This window comes from Anguilla anguilla, chromosome 2, assembly GCF_013347855.1.
Source record: "Anguilla anguilla isolate fAngAng1 chromosome 2, fAngAng1.pri, whole genome shotgun sequence".
Lineage (NCBI taxonomy): Eukaryota > Metazoa > Chordata > Actinopteri > Anguilliformes > Anguillidae > Anguilla > Anguilla anguilla.
The window spans coordinates 67,801,693-67,826,988 of record NC_049202.1 but is presented as its reverse complement, the minus strand read 5'-3'; the positions used below and the strand labels follow the sequence as shown (position 1 = coordinate 67,826,988).

Sequence of the window (25,296 nt, the reverse complement as noted above, 5' to 3'; positions counted from 1 at the left end):
TGTTCTGGGTGTTTAGTTGAACTCACATCTTTGTCAATTTGTGCTTCAATGTGAAAGTTAATTTTTAAGTTGTTTACATTTTGTAATAGATACATTTTGTCTGATTCCTATAGTGGTAGGCATAGATCCCTGGCTCCTAATAGAAATACCTATGAAGACAGAACATTAAAACAAGGAAACAATTTTGTAACGTTTTACCACATAATTGCAATGCATTTTGACAGAATCATATCCTTACCGACCATCAATGTAATCATTGCCAAATACGTTATACAGAAATTACAGAAGCAACAACAATAACACTGAATAGAGAACAGCCCAAACACAGCGAATGAGAATCAAGTGGAATGGCCGAACAGAGCAGAAATACAGCTATTATAGCCAACAACCAGTAATTCATATCATATTGTACCTGTAGACCTCATAAAGCATAACAATAATCTTTAATAGCAACATTTCCCTGTGGTTGCTACACGTAGGCTACAGACGCTCATTTCAACACTCGGGTACAAGTTTAATCGTGTTCAACAGTCTATGGTTCCTCCTCAAAGTTCTCCAGTCTCCACTGTAATCCAAAACAGTGTAAGACTCAGTCTTATTTTTATACCGTATATGCTAAGAGTAGGGAAATCATTCATAAAGGCCCGCCTATCTAATCCTTGATATGTCTGCACGGCCGTCAGTCATGTTTTTAAATTTCCAATTGGTCTGTTCGAGCGATGGAATGTATTTTTTGTGTCGGTAGTCTAGCCTTTATTTCGAAGACGCCTAGCGGTCAGTAAAAAGCATAAATGGCAACGTAGGCTACCTACCGTAGTGGTCTTCTCCATTTTTTAAGATATTTGATCTGTCATCTCCTCAGTTTAGCTTTTGAAATTTAAAAATAAACTCTAACATGGATCTCGAGGAGAAAAGCCCCGACTCGAAATATGGTAAGATTGATTGATTTTGTAATGTTTTCTTATTATCCCTGCCTTCCTTTCGTAGGGAAGCAATGATCACGAGAGGGTGGGGACAGCTGTGTGGTGGTCACATCTCTTTACTATATCTAAAATAAAAATTATCCTGCTAGCTACCATTAGTCAAGACAAATAAATAAAATCTTTTAACATCGTCCCACGGGGCATTACCAAGGCAACAAGCTGTACATCGCTCTAGTTCGAAACACCAAGAGTCTGCAGTGAAACGAGCGTGTCCCGTGCCAGCATAACCAAGCCTTTGTATAGTAAACAGGATCAGTAGGCTATGTGTTTGGGAATTCTTGGGGTTAAATTTTTGCTCTTTTTATTTGAAAAATGTAAATGTATTTTATCGACACGATTGTGTGCCAGTCTGTTACACTTTAAGGGCTGGGTTGGGGTACGGCGCCCGAATATAATTCCTGATAGCGATCTTGCCGGAACTCCTCCCATGTTTCCTGCTCCTACCGTTATTTCAATGGGCAAAACACTAAAGCGAAAATAAAATAATTTGAAGTCGCCTCCGAGATGTGGGGGAGAGCGGGGAAATACCTAACGGTTTTCTTATTTGAGTCAATTCTGAAAATATGACTAGAGATAGATTAATCTTTTTTTAACACAAACAGTCTGCGCCCCTTGGCTATGATTAGGGTCGCTGTAATGAAAATTCTGGGATATACGATTTTCTAGCAATCTGACGGAAAGTACCGAGAGTGAAATGCTACGTTTAAACCAGAGCTTGGGGTAAAAACTGACGTGGGGCGGCGTACACCTAACAGTCTTAATAGCTTAAGTTAACTCAAAGTTAAGACAATTCAATACAATTCCATGTCATATGATACAAACAGTCTTTAATTCATTTTTTGATTATATTAATATGTTTTTCGTTACCACCTATACCGGTGAAAGTCCATCACAAGACTAAATTATTCTCCGGTTCCCGTTTAATGTCTGTTCGATCTAAACAGCTGTATCAGTCGGATGTCACTGATACTGATACTCGCAGTTGGTATTCCAGTTCATTCCAAAGGTGTTTTGATGGGCGGTGTACTATGCACCACTCCAGCCAACGCTTGGCATTGCGCATGGTCATATTGTGTATGGCTGACTCGGCCATCGAAACCAAAGCTCTTGGCGAACAGTTCTTGTGCTGACGTTTCCAGTTGCAACCTGAGGACAGAGGATTTTTACGCGCTTCATGCTTTACCACTCGGCAGTCCCGTGCTGTGGGCTTGTGTGGCCTACTGCTTTGCGACTGAGCTGTTGTTGCTCCTAGGCTTTTCCATTTTACAAGAACAGCGCGTACAATTGACCGGGGCAGCTCTAGCAGGGGAGAAATTTGGCAAACTGACTTGTTGGAAAGGTGGCCTCCTATGACAGTGCCACGTTGGAAGTCACTGAGCTCTTCAGTATGACCCATTCTACTGCCAATGTTTGTCTATGAGAATGCATGGCTGTGTGCTTCATCTTATGATCCTGTTAGCAATGGGTGTGGCTGTAATAGCCGAAAACTATTAGAAGGGGTGTCCTAATACTTTTGGAAATGTAGTGTGTGCGTATATATATACTGAACTTTAAAAAAAGTAGCATCATTGTGATCAATGGGAGTTGTCATATATTCAGCATTTCCCCTCAAGTTTCTTACTTCCTTTTACGACCTTATTTCTGTCTCATTTCTGGGGGGGGGGTGGTTTCTGATATGGGTTTACTTGGTATACCGTATGTCCAGGCAACTCTTGTTTGTTGTGGCAGATTTTTCGCTTCATGGCTATTGAATCACTTGCCAAGATCATGTGGAGTCAAAATCTGGAGTCACAAGAGCTGTTTAGTCATTTTCACAACAAAGTATACCACATATTGTACAGTTACAGCAATAGCCAATAGCTATATTATTGTAGTAAGTAGGCAATACTGCACCCTGAGATGTCAAATTCCTGGGCATGTGGTTGGTGTCATTTTAATATAACATATTATAATCTGTTTCAAATCAATATTGCACCCTTTCAAGACGAGCTTAAGCTGTTTTAACAGGGCTCTCCTGACTGTTTCGTCTTCTGTAAATTGTAGTCAATGTCAGACCTAATGCCGATTTTAGCCATATGCTGTATAATCTGATTTTGCCTTTAAGACAAAAGGGCCATGTAACCATAGCCATAGACCCAGAACAGTACCTCTTCATTTTTTTAAGTTTATGCCATTTTACTTTGTCAAATAAAGCCAAGTTGTGAATGGTGTGGGTATTTGGTTCTGTTATGTTGCAGCCCCACAGACACATAGACACATGATCTTGTTAGTTTTGTACTTGGCAGGATTGTTGTTTATTTGCTGAACAGGTTACTGTTAGGTTACAGGGTTGGAGTCCTGATCTGTGGTCACTTCTGGCACTACGATCTTTACTTCACTCTAGTGTGTTTTTCTGCACCTCTGCACTTTGAACTGATGCACTTGTTGTAGGCCTACGTCGCTCTGGATAGGAGTGTCTGCTGAATGCCTGTAATGTAATGTAATGTAACATAGCACAAATACATATTCAGTGAGACATTATTTTTACTTGAATTTCAGGAAACTGTCAAGCTGCACACAGAAAGCTGACCCGCCTATAAAAGTATTGGATGCAGGCCTTCTCTATATATTCCCATCTGTTTCGCAGATCCTTTTCTCTGCTTGAGTGTTGCAATACCCTGCGTCAACTGGAACCACTTAAACCTAAAGTGGATTTGCTTCATTTAGTAATGTAGAGTAGGCCAGTGCAAGCTTACACCAGCCCGCCTCAAATGACTACATTGGCCCATTGACAGAACAAAAATTAAATTAATGAACAGCAGAAAAAATATGCTTATAGGTCTACTAATAGGTCTACTAATAATACTACTGCTGCTACCATTGCTGCTACTACTTCAGTCTTGGGGGTAGGAGGTTGGGAATTGGAGCTTACTGTTGCTGGTTCTTTCTGGTTGTTCTGAGCTTTTAGGGAAGATTTTGGTGAAGCGGTGATGTCATCCTCAGCAGCTCCGCCCTTCTTAGTCTCCTCTGTGTCGAGACAGGACAGTGTCTCGCTGGCGAACACGTGTTACTCCTGGAAACACTAATAACAAGGTTGCATTGCTTGGATTACTGTTGAGAAACACACAGGTCTAGTAACACTGCCATTAAAATCTATTATGAAGCCCAGAGATTAGCTGCTGTAGCATGAAGCTCTGTAATGATACAGTATGTGGCTGATTAGGCCTTGGCCTACCTCAGCTTCTTTCTGAAGGCTCTGTAGTGCAATTTGGCAAACTAGTGTTTCCTTTTTATTTATTTTTATTTTTTAACTTTTCTTAAGAAAGAGCAAGAGAATGCTAAAAAAAAAATCCCTCAGGAAATCCTTGTCTATTTTAAGCTGTCTCTTTACACATGCTCAAAACATCGACAGGTTTCGCAATAGCTGCCATTTACAGTATACAGTCTGCTAATGCTATTTTGTCTACAAGTATTCGACGTGTGTGTCAATCTATTTTTTACAGTCTCTGGTGTCAATGCTGCAAAATGCATCACAAGAGAATGAGTGGGCGGGCTGCCCTGTGGAGCACACAGCATATTAAGAGACTTTGGCTGTGGTGATATTGCCAGCGCTGAAGCACAGTGCCCACTGGTGCTGCCTTAGACTTCCATCCCTCAGTGTTTGTGTTTGTTATCGTATCCTGCTTCCACACATTAACTTGCGGCTGGGCGTGGCTTTTGATGGCTCGGAAAGGATGAACAGCCCGGGTGGAGAACAGCACAATCAAGCCAATGGCCAGGGCGGCCATTGGCTTGATTGTGCTCTTCTCCACCCGGGCTGTTCATCGTTTCCTCGGAAGCCTGCTGCCTGGCTGGGCGTCAGCTGGGAGACAGTTTGAAAAGGGCCTGTATTTCGCCCATGATTTTTTGGGCTCCAGTACAGTACAGTGCAGTGCAGTACAGTACAGTCAGGGACTCCGGATCAGAGAGATTTATTGTTTTAACTGGCTCTTGTATTGTGGAAATGACATCTCAAAGGGACGCGAGTCAGTGCAGCCCACACCACATAGCGAATAGGGAGGAAGAAAAAATTGCACTGGGTTTTTTTGGCGACAAGTCGAGACACTTCAAAGTGTATAATAAGCGCACCTCTTTGTCATTGGAAAATTTGCAAGATGATTCTTAAATGTTTCATCAAAAAAAAAAAACAAGTGTCATGAACAGTTTAATCATTTCTTGTTATTAGGTAATGTTTATGGAAAGGGATGTGACTTCTCGCAGTCTGAATGAATAAGCACTTTCCTTGATCTACTTGGTAATCGGCTCACAAGCCTGGTAGCACCCTAGACTGATTTCCAAAAGACCCAAGGTATTCACGTCTGGCTGAGTCTTGTTCATTGAAGACAGGAGCTAATTCAATGGTTGGCAGAGGCTGAAGACAGTGGAAAAACACAGCACATTGGCCGAGAAGATGAAGTGAAATTACACTTTGGCTGGTGATAACCCGCCCATAAACACCAAAATGTCGAAAGTGAAGACATAAAATACACTATATGACCTAAAGTATCTGGACACCCCTTGGCCTGGGGCTGTTTTCCATGGTTTGGGCTAGGCCCCTTAGTTCCAGTGGAGGCAAACATTTATGCAATGACATTCTAGATGATTCTGTGCTTCCAACATTCTGGCAACAGTATGGGGAAGGCCCTTTCCTGTTTCAACATGACAATGCCCCCGGGCACACAGCGAGGTCCATATAGAAATGGTTTTGCTGAGAATGGCATGGAAGAACTTGACTAGCCTGTTCAGAGCCCTGACCTCAACCCCATCCAGCACCTTTGGGATGAATTGGAAACCAATGCGAGCCAGGCCTCACTCAATCAGTGCCCAGCCTCTCTAATGCTCTTCTGGCTGAATGGAAGCAGATACCTGCATCAATGCTCCAACATCTAGTATAATGCCACCCCAGAAGAGTGTAGGCCTTTATAGCAGCAAAGGGTGGACCAACTCCACATTAATGGACATAATTTTGGATGACATGTTGGATGTCGGGTGGCCATGCTTTTGGCCATGTTGTGTATGTGTTACCCAGTCATACTGTCCAGAATAAGACAAGCATTTTACTATGTTCTTTAAGTTTTAATTGTATAATGACTGGCATAACCACCCTTCCACCATAGTCAATTATCCTATCTATCCTATCAAAATTTTGGAGGCATATTTATTGTCTTTTAGGGGACTTTTTCAGGAATTAAATATATTTGGGTTTCCAAATGTATCAAATTTAAATGTACTGATTACATTTTAAATAATATTTTTTGTATGTACGGTAATGTTTACCGAGGTCGGGTTTGAAGGTTCGATATAATGTGGTGATGTGGTGAGACTCACATGGCCTTTCAGTAGAAAGAACCCTAGGATCAGTGTATTTTTCCTTCCTGTTGTCCCTCCATGCAGAATCTGTTCCTGGTTCTGTCATTACGTCTCATGACTTTTCTTACCTATAACTTAACATAACATAACATAACGTAACATAACATAACATAACATAATATAACATAACACAACATAATATAATGACGAGAACAGGCCATTCAGCCCAACAATGCTTGCCATATTGCACACAATACTCCCAAGTGTGGTCTAACAAATGTATTGTATAAGAAAGTATAACTTCCTTGGATTTATACTCAATACTTTTGGCTATACAGCATCTTGTTGGCCTTTTTTTTTACTGCTACAGCACAGTGCCTAGAACCAGAAAGGCTTTGATCAACCATTACTCCCAAGTCTTTTTCAAACTGAGCGCGTTCCAATTTTGTTCCTCCCATAAAGTAATCCTGCCTAATGTTTTTATTTCCCACATGCAGAACTTTACTATTTGGCACACAGCGTTGCATGCCTGAACAACATTTAAAACTGTGTGACTCAACTTCTCCGAAGCAGAACTGCTGTGACTCCTACGCCCTTCCTGCGCTACAGTCTCTCTACCCTCCCCCGACTTAAGCGAAAGCAGCATACGCAATGGACTGGCGCGACCTCGTGTGACACTTGATAACAAGTTGGCTTTCACGGATAAGGCAGTATCTGTGGTCCACAGCTTAGAATTTTTTACACAGCGCCTTGTTAATTTTTCACCCAGTGCCTGACGCAGACTCTAATCCAGGCCTTTGCGCTGTCCCGTCTGGACTGTACTCTAACTCTCTACTGGTCCCTCTGTGTGTGCCACCAATTATTCTAACGAGAGGTTCCTCCTTCAGTGAGATACCAGTCAAGGCTCATGTCCTGCTAGTGGTGAAACAAACCATCTGCCTCTGTCGGAGTCTTGGGGTGAATTGCCACATTCTGCGTAATTGAAAACTGACCTTAAGGGCACACTATGCAGGACTTTTTTTTTTTTTTTTGCCCGTGTGTACTATCAAAGAAGTCTCCTCCTCCGTCTTCACCCCTGCCCGCTCACTCCTGAGTACCCGACCGAGTCCCTGATGTGTGATTTCATTTGACACCATCGGTTAAATTTCTCCCATCAATTGCTCGGACCAGCGTTATCTACATTGTCCGGTCGGGACCAGGAACCGGACATGCGCAAATAACTTGAATACCGGACATCCTGGTAAAAAAAAGAAAACAGACATCTAGCAACCTTAGCTGGATAAATTGTTCTTGGTAAATTGGTAAATTGTATTTGTCCTAATACTGTAGCTTATTCTTCTGCCTAGTTTGGCTTTGCAGATGTTAGACCAGGATAGTGTTCATTGTTTTTGGCTAGAAATAGCTGTACAAAATAAGTAATTGTACCTTACTGAACCCGTGTTCAGCAGTTGTCTACGATCATGAAAATGTACTTTTGTACGTCGCTTTGGATAAAAGCGTCTGCCAAATGAATGTAATGAATGAATGTAATGGATAGGTAGTGTATGTCACTTACCCCAGGGTCTCAGGTTGGATCCGTTCTGTGCCAGTGGCGGCTGTGGCTGGTAGATCCGTAGGGCAACATGCAATGGGGTGGTTGCGTTGTCCAGGGTGTGGGAGGGGTCGACTGGTTAGGGGGTCCTCATTTCATTGTTCTCTAGCGACCTCCGCGGGTCAATCAGGCACCCATGGACTGCAGGTCAAAGCCACATATGACAGGTCTTCCTCTGACACCACTCTATGAGAGTAGTTTTCGCTGTAGTTTTCTGGGTTCTAATGATTGGCCATTCCAACTTATGGAGGGAATTGGAGTTGCTCAGTCCCAGGTTGGGTGCCCAATATATAAAAAAATATGTGTACAAAACTGTTGTTGAATTATTTCATTTTTGCATATTCACGTAAAAAAAAACCGTCTGTTGCCGGGTTTATTTGCATTATTACCGGTTTATCCACCTTCCCTCTGGTCTCATTGATGTCAGTTACGTAGCAGATTACTGTAGCTCCAAATCATTTCAAATTACAGTTTCCCCACCCCAAGCCAAAACATGTAGCGAACATTAAGCATGTTAAAAGATCACGGAAAATAGTGCTAAACGTACACGGATAATAAAATTTTCTGTTAATTTCAGGTTAAATTACTGAAATCTGAACACTGTACCGCACGGCTCTGTACCAACGAGTGTGTGTAGTTTACGTGTGCTGAGCCTTTTGGGGAGTGTGTGGGAGGGTCTTCATGAAGGGAAAACAAGTGGCTGTGTTCAACCACTTACCCATCGCTTTCCGGCGTGTGACCTGCTGCCATTGGAGACGCCGAAAAAGGGCGGCTGAGACTGTCTGGGGGGGGTGTGAGATAAAGGGGTTAAAAAGCTACAACACAAAGGATAGCACCGGAAGGCAGCACGGGCGGTGGCTCGACTTTCAGTTTGCATTCGCGTAGCGAGGAAGTGCGTCTGAGCGAGGAAAAGAAGCGCGTTTGGCTGAAAGACAGACACCCCGCCGCGCACCGCCGCGCATCGCCAGGCCGTTAAAGCGGTTGATGTTTAACGATGGCAAAGGAGGAAGAAGAACATTATGGAAAATATGGTACATTTTGCTCCTGTTTTTCTTTGTTTTTTTTTCTAGTTTCGTTTTTGAGTTCCTCTGTGTTATTGCTGGCAGCGTAAACTGGATGTTGTGGCGCCGTAGTTTTGATAAGAACAGAGGGCGTCGCCGTGCAAAGCACGTCAGTTCAAAGTTCATTTTTAATATTGACACCACGGAATGACGTTCTGCGTATTCTCTGCATATTGATATTGATTAATAATAGAGTGAGCAGGGGAAGTGCCCGGGGAGCAGTGGGTGTAAATATGTCCTCGCCAAGGGTGGAGATGGGGGTGTTAGGCCTGCACGTTCATTTTCCATTGTCTGCCTTTTGCTGTCGTTTTCAGCGCGACTAGCTTATTAAATAAAGTCATACAATAGACCGGCTGTTCATCGCAGAAGCCATTCATCTAGAAATGTAGTGCACAATTGACCGTGCGTCTGGTGTTTAGAATTAGGAATGAGTTTAAACCGACGGCGACACCAAGGAAGTCTTTCGCGGGCAGGTTTCATTTTCCGTTGCTGCCGTTTGGTGTAGGCGCACATTTCAGATGCGTGTGCGGGCTCTCTGAGCACGCTCTAGCCACGTTGGGTGGCGAAAATTCTCACCTATCCGTGTTAATGAATGCTCTTGTATTAATGTTCCAGCAACAAAGTGAGCCTGTTGTAGTTCATAACACTTTAGATGAGTAAAGCCAAAAAAATTTTTTTGTGGGACGCTGTTCCTCATTTGACAGGAAGTTAGGCTAACTGTTCTCCTTCTGAACGTTTCTGTATAAAAATATGCACAGCTTGGTCAGGTTGTGTATGTTACGCCACCTTTCTATGTGCGCGGTTGCGTGGGAAACTGTTTTTCAGGTCAGTTCCTGTGTTTCAGGAAGCCCTGTGCTTTGTGGGTGTGGGTTAGTTGGGGGTTGGGGTTACGCCATGTGGCTTCTGGTAGCATGAGAGGCTTGTGGTTCAGAAAGAAAACATAATTTTGTTGAACTCCTTGGGATGGAATGGAGGCTTTGATGCGTAGGCTAAACTGTGTCTTACCAATCATCTCAACAGTGGTTCTATATCAGAGCTCTACTGTGGGTGGCCTGCACACTGAATAGCCTATATTTTCTTTTTTGCAGTTGACAGCTCTGTGACTCTGCCTTGCGCTATAAACCGAACCATCGTTTTTATTGTGCCTCTGCTTGTACTGAAAGTAGTTTCTTGTGAGTATGCCAGTGTTATACGTTTCATCGTTATGGGTAACAGTCCAATTCTACAGAAGAGCAATAAAGAGCAAATAAATCCGCATTGGTCTGCGAGGTTGCCTCTCGTGTGGTTGCTGAGCAGCGTTGCCATGGTTCCCTGTAGCTCAGATGGTACTGGGACACTGGGGAGAGGTTTTGCTGTTTGTTTGGTGTGTCTGCCACATTGTGAGACCCTCTTTGCTACACACAGCGTGTTTACGCGTTGGCTTGCTTTTTACTTGGAAATGCAATGTCGCATTTGCCGGCACAGGTGTGTGTGCACACTCATGCATACATGCACACGCACACACACACATGTACAAACTTATAGATGCATACACTTGAACCCAGCTTATCACTCATTTTATTTGTGAACGGTGTGTTAACCATGTACAATGAGCAGTAAGCCCCAGGGATCTATCTGACGGACTTCAACCTTAATTTTTAGAATTCTAAAAATTCTTCAATTTTTTTTGTACAGGTGAACTAAGGAGGTTTGACCCCACCTTTAAAGGCCCTATTTATAACAGGTGAGCGGGTGGTGATTTTTATCCTTATAATTATTGATATTGGCATATTCTAAAAGACAGAAGAGTCTGTGTTCGCTCTTAATGTTCTTATCCCCTGCCTGTTTTCTATCTCACAGAGGCTGCACTGACATCATCTGCTGCATTCTGTTCATTGTGGCCATCGTGGGCTACTTTGCCGTGGGAATTCTGGGTAAGTGGCTCATATCATTAGGTGGAGAAATATGATGCCAGAAAATTCCACGTAAGAAATCACAGTGAAGCTCGGTGATATATTTTAAAATTGATATTTATGTTGCTGTATTGATATTTTGTATCTGGAGGGTTTGCAAATTGATGAATTACTGGTAATAATATACGCAGCATTTCTTCTCAGAATTGTACCAGCCATGATATTTGTCTCTTCTTTCTGGATAAAGGAAAAAAGATAAATGAATGTTTTATTGGCAGCAGTGCGAAACAATTATTGGATTATCCAAAACTATGTAGAAATGAACTGGGGAGCGAGGAACCGCTTCCATCATCTGTGTGCAATGGAGGTTTGTTCTTTGACACAACGGACTTCTCCTGTGTGCCGTATGGCTGCTGCTAAATGCTGCTCTTGAATAGATGGAGCACAGGGAGCACATTTTTACCTGAACGCCACAGCCTAATGTAGATTAGTGGAAGTAATGGGGATGGCGTGTAGGCGGTGAAGACAGATATTGCTGTTAAATGTCGAGTAATGATGCCCCACCACCCTGTCCCTCAGCCTGGTCTCATGGTGATCCTCAAAAGGTGATCTACCCCACTGACAGCAAGGGTCAGTTCTGTGGACGGTCACCCAACCTGGAGTAAGTGTTGACCTCCTCTCCGTGCTGTCTGTTGATTGCCAAAATGATGGTGTAGCACTGTAGTAAATAGGTTCCCCCGTTTTTTCCCTACTTGATTCCCAAAATGTGTTTTGTCTCTTGCTCTTTATCATCTCTCCCTTTCCTTTCTATTCTCCCCCATCCCCTTGACCGACCCCCCCCCCCCCCCATCCTGGAAATGGTATTGATTGTATCTGCCTGTTTCTCACGATTCCACTGCAATGATGGTGGCTTTGCCAGGTTCCCACCATTTCCTGATGCTGATTGTGTTCCTCCGCTTTTTTTTTCGGCAGGAAGAAGCCGTACTTGTTCTACTTCAACATCGTGAAGTGCGCCAGCCCTTTGGTGCTCCTGGAGTTCCAGTGTCCCACCATACAGGTCAGACTCTTCCTCTACTCCTGCTGTCCTCATGTGCTTCATTTACTCTTTTCTGTCTGCATTCAAGTCTTCTTCTTTTTTCTTATTGCCCTTGTTCCTCCCTTTTTCATGTCAAACTCTTACTCTGCTTCTGCTCTGTCGTTTCCATCCACCCCCTGTGCTTCATTTATTCTTTTCTATCTGCATTCAAGACTTCTTCTTTGTTATTGCCCTTCTTCTTTACCTTTTTCCTGATGTTCTGGTCATTACGTCATGAAGGATTCCTTCTCAACAAACCATTCAGCCATGGCGTGTAATCACCTTTTGTTCAGTGTATTCCAGTAATGAAATCAGGTGGTTTGTCCCTCTCTCTCACATTTCTCTGTATTCCTGGTCAGCTGTGTGTGGAGAAGTGTCCTACTAAATACATGACCCTGGTGACAGCCAAACTGAGCAAGGAAGCCATGGACGAGTACAAACCGTTCTGCAAGGAAGGAACAGACATTCATCTGCTGGTGAGCATCAGAAAATTCCAATGGGAAAGAAAAAGAAAATGGATCTCTCCAGGTCAGAACAGTGTTGGTTATGATGCTGGATGAGTTGCTGGAGGGTTGGGTGAATAGCTTGTCCTGGATGTCCTTTAATGGTGTTCCGTATTCCTGTGCATCTCAGAGTGTTCCTCAACTCCTGAGGGAGCCCCTGTGCCCGGCCATGCTCATCCCCAGCCGACCATGTGAGCTCTCTCCTCTGTCTCCTCAGCCTTACAGCCTTTCATTCATCTCTCTCTCTCTCTCTCTCTCTCTAGAACACTCTCCAAACCCTTTGCCACTATTTTCTGGGTACTCCAAAGAAATCCTTGGCCTGTTGTGGCTTCCCATGCTTTCGCATTAATCGAAAGCAGCATAGAGTATTTACCTATCACGTGTGTGTGCGTGTGTGCATTTGCGTGTGTGTGTGTGTATGTGTGCATGTGTGCATTTGCGTGTGCGTGCGTGCGTGTGTGTGTGTGTGTGTGTGTGTGTGTATTTCAACCTTTTTCATCCTTCTGTGTATTTTCACCTCTTCCCTCTTGTCTAGTTCAGGACCTAGCCCCCCTAATCTCTATGGTCTCTGTCTCTTCCTGCCGCATGCAGTGCATGATCGCTGAGGTTTGTAGAATGGCCGCTGAGGGGCTTCTTCTCTGCCAACAGATGCTCACCGGTGTCTTCCTGCCCTCTCCTCAAAGAATGGCAAAGTGTCCGTCGAGGGGAACAACGTCACGTTCAAAGATGAAGACAACAAGGCGATAACCGCTACCGATCTCCTGGCGGCGGCAAAGTTAGTCCCGAACCTGTCTTTGCTTGCGTTACTGTATGCTAGCGCCAGAGTGGCTTGTATTATTTGCATAGACTGCTTTGTTGCTGTTTTTGTTTGTGTCAATCAGATTAACCTACAGGGTCCAAGTTAAACTACGCGGTCGTTCCCTGAACTTGGAACTGTGCTTCCCACTAGGGTTTTCAACACACTTGTGCCTGGTTGTGGTTATACACTTTGTTGTACGTCGCTCTGGATAAGAGCGTCTGCCAAATGCCTTTAATGTAATGTAATGTAATGATGTGGAAGCATTGCTCAGGAAAAGTCAATGAACTTTTTTCAAAGTGAAAGTAAAGTTCCACTTAATTGCATACCGAAGGTAGACATTTATTGATCCCTTAATAATAAAAAAAAACAAACCCTTGGATGGGAGTGTATTGAATGTAGCTTTATGTCACTTGATGCGATCTCAGCATAAACATTTGGCGCTTATGGTTCTTGTCCCTCTTTAGGAATGCTAACAGACTTTCGGAAGTGCGTCAAGTGGCCATGAACATCTTTGAGGATTACACACAGTCCTGGCACTGGATTCTGCTGTGAGTGCTTCACCCAGAGCGGTCTGGCCAGTCTCACTGTCTCGGAACTCCCCCCAGCTCACATCCTTGGCTGTGCCCCTCAGTGACGTTTAGCTAATGGCAACCTAGTGTGTGGTTCAGTGTGAAATCCTTATACCCGTTTCTTCTATCTCTCTCTGTCTCTGTACGGCTCGGTTCAGGGGTCTGGTGATAGCCATGGTCATCAGTCTCATCTTCGTCGTCCTCCTCCGCTACCTCGCAGGAATCATGGTCTGGATCATGATCGTCCTCGTCATCCTGGTCATCGGATCCGGTACGAAATCTCTTCCTCTTAAGTCAAGTCAAGTCAATGAGGGGGTCAGTAAGGACAACAAACAGTCATGGCATTCAGAGACATTAAACTGGACAAGATGCTGAACTCACATGCTGCCACAATACATACAGTGATGATCAATAGAGATTGATAAACCACAGACATGCTCAGTCAGTGTACATTCAGTGACAGAGAGATCAATTATCATATGAAAACAGTAGCTAAAAATGCAGAAGGAGCACAGCTGGCACAGCCCAGTTACAACAGTATATATCTTGTGATTATGCTGTGGTTTATGATGGTAAATGGTAAATGGACTGCATTTATATAGCGCTTTTATCCAAAGCACTTTACAATTGATGCCTCTCATTCACCAATTCAGACACACACTCACACACCAACGGTGAAAGGCTGCCATGCAAGGTACCAATCGGCTCATTGGGAGCAATTAGGGGTTAGGTGTCTTGCTCAGGGACACTTTGACACGCCCAGGGTGGGGGATCGAACCAGCAACCCTCCGACTGCCAGACAACCGCTCTGACCTCCTGAGCTATGTCGCCCCTGATGTGCTGACTGGTCTCCCTGCCCCCCCCCCCCCCCCCCCTCCAGGACATCCCTGATTTACTGCTCTCTTACACACTGCAGGGATCTTATATTGCGCCGTGGCGTACAGCAGACTGAGGGGAGAACCTGGAGCCGACGTCACCATCACGGAACTGGGGCTTCTGACCGATGTCTCTGTCTATCTGCACATTAAGCAAACCTGGCTGGTGTTCCGTGAGTCTCACGCTACACCGCTCAGTCACATTCATAACGGCATGGAGATCGTTTCCAAAGGCTGACACTATGAGATATGCATATTTTGTGACGACTGTGGAAAAGAGTTGATTGAAATCCATGCTTGTATCTCAGTATGTACGGTATTGCATAGTGCAGCAGACTGCGGGTTTTGGTAGTGTTTCTTCCCCTGTCACTAGAAAGTCGTCTCTGGCAGCTGTGTCTTTGTGTAAATGCAGTTCTGCTTATCCATGGCCGTAAAAAATACTCTGAGTTATCTTTTCTGCACTTGCAGCCAGTGGCGATAAATTGCGCAAGGCAGTTCATGTGCATGTGTCTGCAAACTATACTTCCACATTTATGTTATGTGGCATCAGAACTCAGAGAAATGCATATGCACTAAGGCTGATGGGTAAAATTAAACATCTGGGAAACAAATTGTGGTTATATTCCCCAGAGGAGACAATTGATTGTCTTCTTAATATTTATTTCAATTTTTCCACCCAATGAAAAGCATTAAAAAGTTCAAGCAGGTTACCGACCCTTAGAGCGTGATGTTGATGAATCCACGCTCTGGCTGATAGGTTTATCGTTTAATGCGTTGGTCAGTTGCTACAAACAAGCTAACGCAGGTCTACATGTAAATTTACTGCCAGTGCATTAGCATTTTCCAGTAACAGCCATAATGTGTAGCATCTGGTGTTTACCTGCTTATTTAAAAAAAAAAAAAAAAAAACGCTATGCTTTCCTACAGTAACAATAACATTATAATACCAAACGACATGAAAGAAAGCCACATAAAACTAGGAAGCAAGGCTTTACCATCCTACAGTTAAACCAGCATGTCATTGTGTGTGTGTAATATCGTCGTGACGCTGAGCTACTGTACGCTAACATTAGACTCGACAGCAGTCTCAAACTCCAGACGTTGCTCACGGAAAGGCCTTGATTCTGAACGCCTGAGCTTGAAAGCTATTTAATTTTCCCTAGCTAGGTAGCAGAGCCAGCCTGTCCATTAGGCCATGTAGACGAACACCCAGAGCCCTGGTGTGGTTAAGGGGCACCCGTGTGACGTTTTCTTTTGTTTATCATTTTTATTATATATTATTTGGGGGTCCATTTTCAAGATCTGGCCTAGGGCCCCACAGACTCACGGGGTCCAGCTCTGCTAGAAATAATTTCACCGGTCATCGGGTCTTAATGATGCGATTCGTTTTCGCCAGACTCGTTTTCAAATGTTTCTGGGCCATTTGCGGATGTGAGAGAGCGTTGAAACAACACAGCAGCTAAGAATTCACAGATTTTAAAAGAGCTTCTGCTTTTCTCACTTTTCACGAGCGCTGGAGGCAGGAGAATCAGCTCGGCGAACATTGGACGAGAATAACATTGCATGGTTTTGGGTGTATCCCCCCCCCCCCCAAATGCTCCGTATATCTATAAATAATTTTGCACCCTAAACGCAGTCTGATGTCTCCATTTTGTGCTGGAGCTGTGAAAGCTGGTGTCACGCAGCCGCCGCACTTTAATACTGGCAGTAATGGATAATGCTAATAATAAGTGAAATATGCATTGCGGTGAATATAACCCCCCCCCCCCCATTTCTTCTTCTCACAGTGATAATTCTGTGCATTGTGGAGGTGGTCGTCATCCTGCTGCTCATCTTCCTCAGGAAAAGAATCGTCATCGCCATTGCCCTCATTAAGGAGGCCAGCAGGTCAGGCAGTGTGAACAGCCCTGTATATTTAACAGAGCAGGTCAGGCAGTGTGAACAGCCCTGTATATTTAACAGAGCAGGTCAGGCAGTGTGAACAGCCCTGTATATTTAACAGAGCAGGTCAGGCAGTGTGAACAGCCCTGTATATTTAACAGAGCAGGTCAGGCAGTGTGAACAGCCCTGTATATTTAACAGAGCAGGTCAGGCAGTGTGAACAGCCCTGTATATTTAACAGAGCAGGTCAGGCAGTGTGAACAGCCCTGTATATTTAACAGAGCAGGTCAGGCAGTGTGAACAGCCCTGTATATTTAACAGAGCAGGTCAGGCAGTGTGAACAGCCCTGTATATTTAACAGAGCAGGTCAGGCAGTGTGAACAGCCCTGTATATTTAACAGAGCAGGTCAGGCAGTGTGAACAGCCCTGTATATTTAACAGAGCAGGTCAGGCAGTGTGAACATCCCTGTATATTTAACAGAGCAGGTCAGGCAGTGTGAACAGCCCTGTATATTTAACAGAGCAGGTCAGGCAGTGTGAACAGCCCTGTATATTTAACAGAGCAGGTCAGGCAGTGTGAACAGCCCTGTATATTTAACAGAGCAGGTCAGGCAGTGTGAACAGCCCTGTATATTTAACAGAGCAGGTCACCAGCACTGATGACACAGACCCAGGCATAGGTGACAGTGGAATTAATGGAGTTAATGCTGTTATGATGTTATGAAGCTCTGATGTGAGGACTGGTGGCAGGCTTTAGGATTGTGTTTTTGGTGGGGGATATAGATAAAGCAATGAATATGTTTAAATGCTCATTTAAAATGCCTGATAACTCTTAATTAAACATATTATACTGTATTATAGGACCATTGGCCATGTGATGTCCTCGCTGTTTTACCCTCTGCTGACCTTTGTCATGTTGAGCCTGGTCATTGCCTACTGGGCCATTACTGCAGTGTATCCTTTCTGACCTCTGACCTTCAGATGAACTCACATATGAATTTGTATGAAGAGTAGAAGAAACAACTAATCGCACTAGTCTATTCTTGCTGTTGGCAATGACATGATTAGTCTTACAGCAATAATATCTGTTGTGCAAATATATACAGAAATACTATGTGAATTGTGTAGTCTGTATCATGTAACAGCAGTGGCATTCATATGTAGTAATCTTACCTTTTTTCAGTTTGAGGAATTTTTCCAGTGCAGTGTACTGCACTGTGATTAGCACACCTGGGTCAAATACGCAATTGTTTTGGATTCAAATACTATTCTACGCTTTACTGATCTTGTCTGGTGTATTGGAACCAATGAAATGCTCTAAAAAAATGCAAACCCCGCCTTCTGGTCATAATTGGCAGGCCCAATTACACTAGGCAAGATCAATAGAACAAAGAAAAGTGTTTGAATCCAAAACAAATATGTATTTGACCCAGTTCTGGTGATAAGTCAATAAGTAAAGAATTTATGAAGAGTATAGCTAAAGGCTGCTGTCTTTTTTTGAATAACTGCAATTAATTTGAATTGGTCCCAGATACATTGTGTGCCATTTTAGGTTCCTTAAGTGTCGTGCTCAGGTTCCTATCCACGTCTAAAGAGCAGGTTTATAAAGTGGTCAACCAGACAGAATGTAACTACTCTATGCACACTTGCGATCCCGAGGTAAGTCATGTGGTTGGCAGTGCTTACGACAGGAAATAGGGGCTATTTAATGAAACTGATGTTACCCAACTTTTCCAGTCAATTGATTCCTTCATTCAGCCGTTTTATTGCTTATTCACGCTTTATTTTTCATTTTGTTGTTTTTCATTTTAATGTTTTATACATTAATTTTTCATTTTAATATTTTGTGAATATTTTTTATTCTCTTTCTTAATCTTTATTTTTTTATCTTGTATAATTGACTATGATCGTTGTGTTTTTCCCTGTCTTCCTTTGCTTTTTATTATTCCTGTTAAGCACTGTTGAGCTGCGTTCTGTATTAAATGTGCTATAAAAAGAAAACTATTATTATTATTATTATCCATCCTGACTCAACTGTCTGTGTCCCTCACTCCACCAGAAATTCAGCCAGTCCAACATCACGGATGCGTGTCCAGGCGCTGAATGCCTGTTTGCCTTCTACGGAGGAGAGACCAAATATCACAAGTTCCTCATTTTCCTGCAGCTGTACAATGTCTTCCTCTTCTTTTGGTGCGCCAACTTTGTCACCGCGCTGGGACAGGTCACTCTTGCGGGGGCCTTTGCCTCCTACTACTGGGCCTTCAAGAAGCCCAACGACATTCCGGCAAACCCCGTCCTGTCCTCCCTGGGGCGGGCCCTCAGGTACCTCATTTACCTGAGAGCATCGCCTTAATAGTGTGTGTGTGTGTGTGTGTGTGTGCGCGTGTGTTTGTGTGTGCATGTGTGTGTGTGCGCGTGCATATGTGTGCGTGTGTGTGTGTGTGCGTGTGCGCTTGTGTTTGTGTGTGCATGTGCGTGTGTGTGTGTATGCATGTAGGTTATATTGCATTTGACTGTAGTTCAATAACACATGGGAGACTTCTCCCTCCATCTTTATTTCCTCTTTCTCTCCCTCCCTCTCTGTCCTTGCCTTCCTCTGACCCTCCACAGGTACCACACTGGCTCCCTGGCTTTCGGGTCCCTCATCCTCTCCATTGTGCAGGTGATCAGGGTCGTGCTGGAGTACCTGGACCAAAAGCTCAAAGGTGAGGGAGATGAACACGAGGCATCTCTCGCTGCAGAGCTAATCAAAGCTGTGAATTACAGATCCCCGGCTGACTTGTACAGTCAGCAGTTTCTGTCGGTCTTTTGGCTTCCGCATCAGGCTTTGCTGTATGCATGTTTTGTCTTGCACAGAACATGTCTGCCCGTTTCCTCAAAATAGAAGTGAAACGACTTCTGACTAAATGAAACATTTGCCTGTGCAGATTGTTGGTTATGAAGTCAGTGTTCTTAAGTATGTCAGCTATGTTACTTTATATACTTAATATTACTTGTTTTTTTGATGTACATTCAGATAATAATAGCAAACTGTTCTATGCCTGAACAAGGTGTGATAAGAGACTTAAAATATAAAGTTACAAAACATGAAATTTTAACATTGTTTATAGTTTCGACACTTAATTTGAAAAAGAAAGTCATTAATACATTAGCCAATATCACAGAAATACTTGATTCATGTGACATTTTTAATTGAATTCTTATAATATAATATTTAATATGTTCAATTTATGTATTATTTTAATTTCATTCTCAGGAGCCCAGAACAAGTGTGCAAAGTTTATGCTGACCTGTCTGAAGTGTTGCTTCTGGTGTCTGGAAAAATTCATCAAGTTCCTGAACAGAAACGCCTACATCATGGTGCGTGTGTCTGTTTGCCTGAGTGTTTATGAGCTGAGGCCAACAGCAATTGTGTCACGTTATTAATTAAACAATAATGGGTGATTAGTGAAGGCACACAAGGTCAGATGTGGCAGTCTTGCTGTTAATTGATGACTAGCTATTTTAATAGTTAATTTTGTGAGCAACAGTTGCCACACTCTGTATCCTATGTCATGTTCTACCATGTCCTTCCTCTAGATCGCGATTTATGGGAAAAACTTCTGCACGTCTGCCAGGGATGCCTTTTTCCTCCTGATGAGGAACTTCCTTAGGTGAGAGCTGAAAGCTGGGCTCTGTGTGGGGTATATTCAGGTATATTCCAGATCCGGTCATAATTCTTCTCCCAGCACAATATGACCAGGGTGACACACAGCTGCTTTTGTCTCTGTAGGGTGGCGGTTCTGGACAAAGTTACAGACTTTCTGCTGTTTCTTGGCAAGCTTCTGATTGTTGGGATTGTGGGTAAGTGGTGGTCAATGAACAGGAAGTTGGACCATTTTTAAAAATTTCTCTGACAGTTCCTCTGTTTCTGTCTCGGTTGTCCAGGAATCATGGCATTCATCTTCTTTTCTGGGAGGATAAGTGCCATTGAAGAACAGGCCCCCACTCTCAACTATTACTGGGTCCCAATTGTGGTGAGCCATAACGATCATTTTCATGGCTGTTCCTATTCCAGAATTGTGTGCTACGGGCAAACCGGGGTGGGTCTGTGGGGTGGCCCGCTAGCCTTCTGATGGATTTCTAGCCTGTTTCAGTAGCAGGGCCAAACAACACCACTCTGAAGTCCCTGCAAAAGTCATGTAATGCCAGCGGAGACTGGTGCATGTGTGTGTTTGTGTTTGTGCGTGCGTGTGTTACTGATTATCTTGATACGTGAATAGTTAAATATACAGTGAACATAATGGCTCACAGGATGATGCTATGTTGGTTTCTCCTCAGACTGTGGCGATTGGCGCCTACCTCATCGCGCATGGCTTCTTCAGCGTGTATGCCATGTGTGTGGACACACTCTTCCTCTGTTTCTGTGAGTAAACAACACACACTGTACAGTTTTTTCCATCTTAAACATACACACCACTTTCAGAAGGGCGAGTTCTGTGGCCCTAAGCCCAGTAACATTTTTTTTTTGTTAACTACAAGAAACCTGTGGCAGAGTTGCTGCTTCTGTCGCTAAATCTGTCAGGTTCGTTTTAAAATGATTAAGATGGTAGACAACTTCCAAGAAAAATCTGAGAAGGAAATATCTGTTTTAAGAGGTTATCATCAGATTAAGTCAGCCTATGTAAGTATTCTCTGCTCATAGGTTCAGAGAATGTTTAATATAACCTCTCTTAAAACAGATATTTCCTTCTCAGATTTTTTGTCATTAAAAACACTCTTTTCTAAACTGTAAGTCAGATTACCATTAGTAAAACATTGACTATATTGGTGAGACATTGTTGAGTCTTTACTAATAGACAGTGAACATTCCAGGAAATGACAAGTTTGTAGTCATATAAAATCTTTTACATGTACATTTTAGCTGCCTAACGTTCAAACATTTCAATACACTTCAATAATAACTGTTTCTTTTCTGCGTTTGGTGGTGGCGGATTGTCTTCTTTTCTGTTAAGGAAACGTAATGCCTCTTGATTACCTATGATTGGTCGAGCCTGGCAGTGGGAGGGTCAGTTGGGAATAACTCTGTTAAAGGAAATTCAGTGGAAACACAGATCTCAGGTTCTGATACTGTAAAATGGGTTGTCCTGCATAACTGGATCTCTTTCTAGCCAAGGAACTATTTGCATCCCAAAATTGGCTATGTGAATTAGAATCTGGATTACATATGGTTGCTTTTGCTGGCTTTGTTTCTGACTACTCTCTCCTTTTTGTCTTTTTTCCTCCTAATTTCACATCTCACGATTCCCATCATTTGCCCTTCATTATCCCTTGCTCCTTCCTTGTTTCTGTTCTGTTGTGTTCTGCCTTGCATTAACCCAATAACTCATTAACCCTACTAACACATTATGCACAAACACACACACACATACATACATGAACACACATACAAGGCGAGGACTTGGAGAGAAACGACGGGTCAACTGAAAGGCCCTACTTCATGGATCCGGAACTCCATGAGATCCTCTGTGGGTCCAAGTCAGTGGGGAGCAAGGACGAACCAGATCTACAAGAAATGCAATCTGAACCACAACAGCGGGAGATGGTGGAAGAAATCAAGCTGAAGCACCAGCTGTTGCAAATGCGAGAGAATGAGGAAGAGAATGCCCAGGAGACCATCTTGGAGACCATAGAGGAAGCACCGCTGGGGACACCTCAACAAACAGACGTACCTCAGGAGAAACCAGCGGAGGTAGCACAGGAGAAACCTGCTGAGAAGCCTGGGGAGACACCTGTTGAGACACCTCAGGAGACACCTGTTGAGACGACTAAGGAATCACCTGCAGAGCTAGCTCAGGCGACACCAGTGGAGACAAACCTGGAGGAACCTACAAAGATGACAAATGAGACGTCCCAGGAAAAGATATAGTTGCAGGATAATCGTAGGGATGACCGACGAATCAAGTTGATAGAAAAGTATTGTGGCAATGCCAGGAAAAATCAAGGATGGAGAGGTGTGGTCAGAATTCAGTTATCTATTGGGGTGTGGCTCAGTTTGGTTTCTCGGTGGGGTAGCGGTGTAGGCTCCACTGACGAAATGCTTTAATATTTGGGACCTTAACTGTACTGGCTTTAGAAGGCACTGTTTCGTATTGAGGATGTGTAAAAGAGTAGTAGTTGTGATGCAGAATTAACCGTGTGCCTAACCTCTATTGTCCATTTTTATTATTGTAGTGATCGTATTTAAAAACAAATGCAACACAGCTACTTCTATTAATGTTTACAGTTGAAAACTAACAACGCGCATTACTGTCAGTTTACACTGATACCAGCAAAAGCCAAATGGTAACAGACTTTGATACTGTATGTATATATTATTTGTTACTTTGATTGATTTGTCCGTGTTGTAGCTCCTAGTGAATGCATTTGAAGAAAAATACAATACCTGATTGTCTTCACATGTTAGATATGGTTTATTTTGTGTTTCCGTGTGAACTTTGACTGTAAATCCACCGGCCCTGTCGCCAGAGGTGCTGCCTTCCTGCCTGTCTTTCTCTGTATCGCATGCTCGTACCAAGGCCTTTCTTGCTTACTATTAAATCTGCCTTTGTATATTCTTTCCTGTACGTTCTTTCTGTGTTCTTTCCTGGATGGTGAGAGCTGCAGAGGGAAACAGGTTCTGTATAAGGGTATTACCATGTTAATCCAAGGGTAACTCAAATTGGCTTTAGTGGATGCCTTTCTGGTAAGTTAAAGGTCAATTAACAAAGTAGGGTGCGGTGCACTCTGTATGGAATAATTAATTCTGGTACACCTGTAGACTGTAGGCTTTCTGTGAATGGCAGGTAGTATATGTTGAGTTTTTTTCATCTGTATGGTACTGTATGAATTATGAGGATGCTTTTTAATAAAATAGTCCAGGGCTCTTGAGTTCATTTATCAGCTCACTGACAAATGTTTTATTGTGTCTGCTCACATTTTGACCATTTGCCATTTCTCTTCCTTTGCTCTATGGCTCACACCTCCTTTCCCTTGCTCCGCCCCCGATCCGCAGTGGAGGATTTGGAGAGGAATGACGGCAGCACAGAGAGGCCATACTTCATGTCTGAGAATCTGCTCAAAATTATGAAGGGCAATGAGGGAAAGAGCTCCAAGTAGCCTGGGCACGAGCGAGGGGAATGGACTGAGTGAGGAGAGACTGCACTGGGCACAGCTGTGGTCTACTGTGTTCAACTCCCATGTCTGTATAGAGGAGCATCCCTGAAACACAGAGTTTTGTGCTGCTTTGTTAAAAGGCTACAGAGAGAGAGAAATTTCTGTTACAGACTCCCCAAAGGTATAAATAAGGACGCATTATAATACGCAACAATATAAATCAACTTCTTTATCTGTTGCAAAATGAATCATAGGGAGTTTACCTCCCTGCCAGATTACTAACAAAATGAACATTATCAAGACAAAGTTGTGACTTATAAATAGATTTTTAGATGCTGTTGCATGGTTGTAAGGATAAAAAAATGTTTCTACGAATTCTACGAATTAGCAGCTCAAGATCTCTCGCTGTTGAATGAAAACCTGTGAAAACCTGTAGGACGGTAGATCTCCAGGAACAGGACTGGGAACCACTGATGTAAATGTACTATTGCATTATTAAAATGTCCTGTTAATTCTGAAATATTGTTTTAGTAAGTAGCTTTTTTATTTTTTACATTTTGGCTATTTATATTAATGTTTTATGATATGTGCGTATTAGCTTTCACATAATGTATGGGGGTCCATTTATGTCTGTTTTCATATAAGCGACGAACTTACCACACAATTTGCTCAACCTGATTTTTTTCTTATTAGTTTCTGCATTGAATCTAGTTCAGCTCAACTCAAATCCAGGTCCTGTGGGACACAGTGCCTACAGGTATTTGCTCCAACCGTCCACTACACCACCTGATTTCACTAATGATCTTACTTCCTGAACCAAGGAGGTAAAGTAATTAGTGATATCAAGTGATCTAATGCAGAATTGGAGGAAAAACCTGCAGACACACTCTGCAGGAACTGGAGTTGGGCAGTGCTGATCTAGTCTATTGAGCTTGTAGTGGCATAGTAGTTCCACTGCAGAAACTGTTTTGCTTTTTAATTAAAAAAAAAAAAAACTATTTGTGTTGTGATTTGTTTTTCCATCTGTTCTAATTTACACTGTAAAACTTGTAAATGTAAAATTTGAAGTAAAAAGTATTATACCTGGCTCTGTTCTACATATTTCTTTTTATTCATGTACAAAACTAAAGAGCCTTATCAGTGGACCTCAGATTTGACTTAAGTTAGATTTTTACCTTAGGTTAGAAATGAGGTTGTCAACTGTCATTGATCTCATGAACATACTGTATGAGTTAATCTCTGCTTCAGTATGTGGTTGTGTGGTTACCACAAAGGTAATGTTGTGAATCTTAATGAGAATATTCCTTGTTCTTTATGTTCTTTTAAAATAAATATTCCTACAAACCTGTAAAAGAAATTAGGTGCAAACAGTATTGACTTTTACTCTTTTGTCCATTGCTAAAGCTGTACCAGATTCTGTGTGTGTACAGGTTTTCATCTTATGCATTTTTGGAGTTAGTTGACTACTGGCTACATCGTATTTTCCCGGAGTTTATTCTTCCCACATGGCCAGCAGGCGATTACAATTTAATGTAAAACATTATATTCCTCAAAGAATTACACCACACAAAAGTGACAAAGAGTTTATGGCATGCTACTTTCTCT

General features: G+C 42.8%; 1 protein-coding gene and 1 long non-coding RNA gene across 6 annotated transcripts; one reads left to right on the top strand and one right to left on the bottom strand.

The window, feature by feature from the left end:
* The first annotated feature begins 746 nt into the window (after positions 1-746).
* slc44a2 (solute carrier family 44 member 2) lies at positions 747-24,778 on the top strand. 4 transcript variants are annotated; one of them, XM_035406643.1, is made up of 22 exons: positions 747-932; positions 10,638-10,686; positions 10,803-10,876; positions 11,435-11,516; positions 11,828-11,912; positions 12,290-12,406; positions 12,564-12,624; positions 13,082-13,208; positions 13,697-13,780; positions 13,960-14,072; positions 14,718-14,849; positions 16,464-16,563; positions 17,419-17,511; positions 18,132-18,216; positions 18,617-18,879; positions 19,168-19,262; positions 19,814-19,917; positions 20,137-20,210; positions 20,330-20,400; positions 20,485-20,573; positions 20,878-20,962; positions 21,990-23,153. In XM_035406643.1, exons 1-22 carry the CDS (start codon positions 896-898, stop codon positions 22,463-22,465), a joined length of 2,496 nt encoding a protein of 831 aa, XP_035262534.1. In that variant the 5' UTR covers positions 747-895; the 3' UTR covers positions 22,466-23,153. The 4 variants fall into 4 exon arrangements, with proteins under 4 accessions (XP_035262534.1, XP_035262537.1, XP_035262535.1 ...); XM_035406646.1 differs by lacking the exon at positions 21,990-23,153 and adding an exon at positions 23,591-24,778 and having other exon boundaries at positions 751-932; XM_035406644.1 differs by lacking the exon at positions 747-932 and adding an exon at positions 8,639-8,933.
* Positions 3,410-8,264, bottom strand: LOC118221520. 2 transcript variants are annotated; one of them, XR_004764126.1, is made up of 4 exons: positions 7,867-8,264; positions 6,330-6,439; positions 3,895-4,044; positions 3,410-3,450 (listed from the first exon to the last, which is right to left on the bottom strand). It is a non-coding gene; the product is annotated as an uncharacterized LOC118221520 (long non-coding RNA). The 2 variants fall into 2 exon arrangements; XR_004764125.1 differs by lacking the exon at positions 3,410-3,450 and having other exon boundaries at positions 3,489-4,044.
* Positions 24,779-25,296: the final 518 nt, after the last annotated feature.

Excerpts from the sequence above, each read along its gene's own strand:
- slc44a2 (XM_035406643.1), top strand. The coding sequence starts at position 896 with ATGGATCTCGAGGAGAAAAGCCCCGACTCGAAATATG. Across the intron at positions 933-10,637 it reads AAGCCCCGACTCGAAATATG|GTGAACTAAGGAGGTTTGAC; the intron begins GTAAGATTGATT and ends TTTTTTGTACAG. Across the intron at positions 12,625-13,081 it reads GCTCATCCCCAGCCGACCAT|ATGCTCACCGGTGTCTTCCT; the intron begins GTGAGCTCTCTC and ends CTCTGCCAACAG.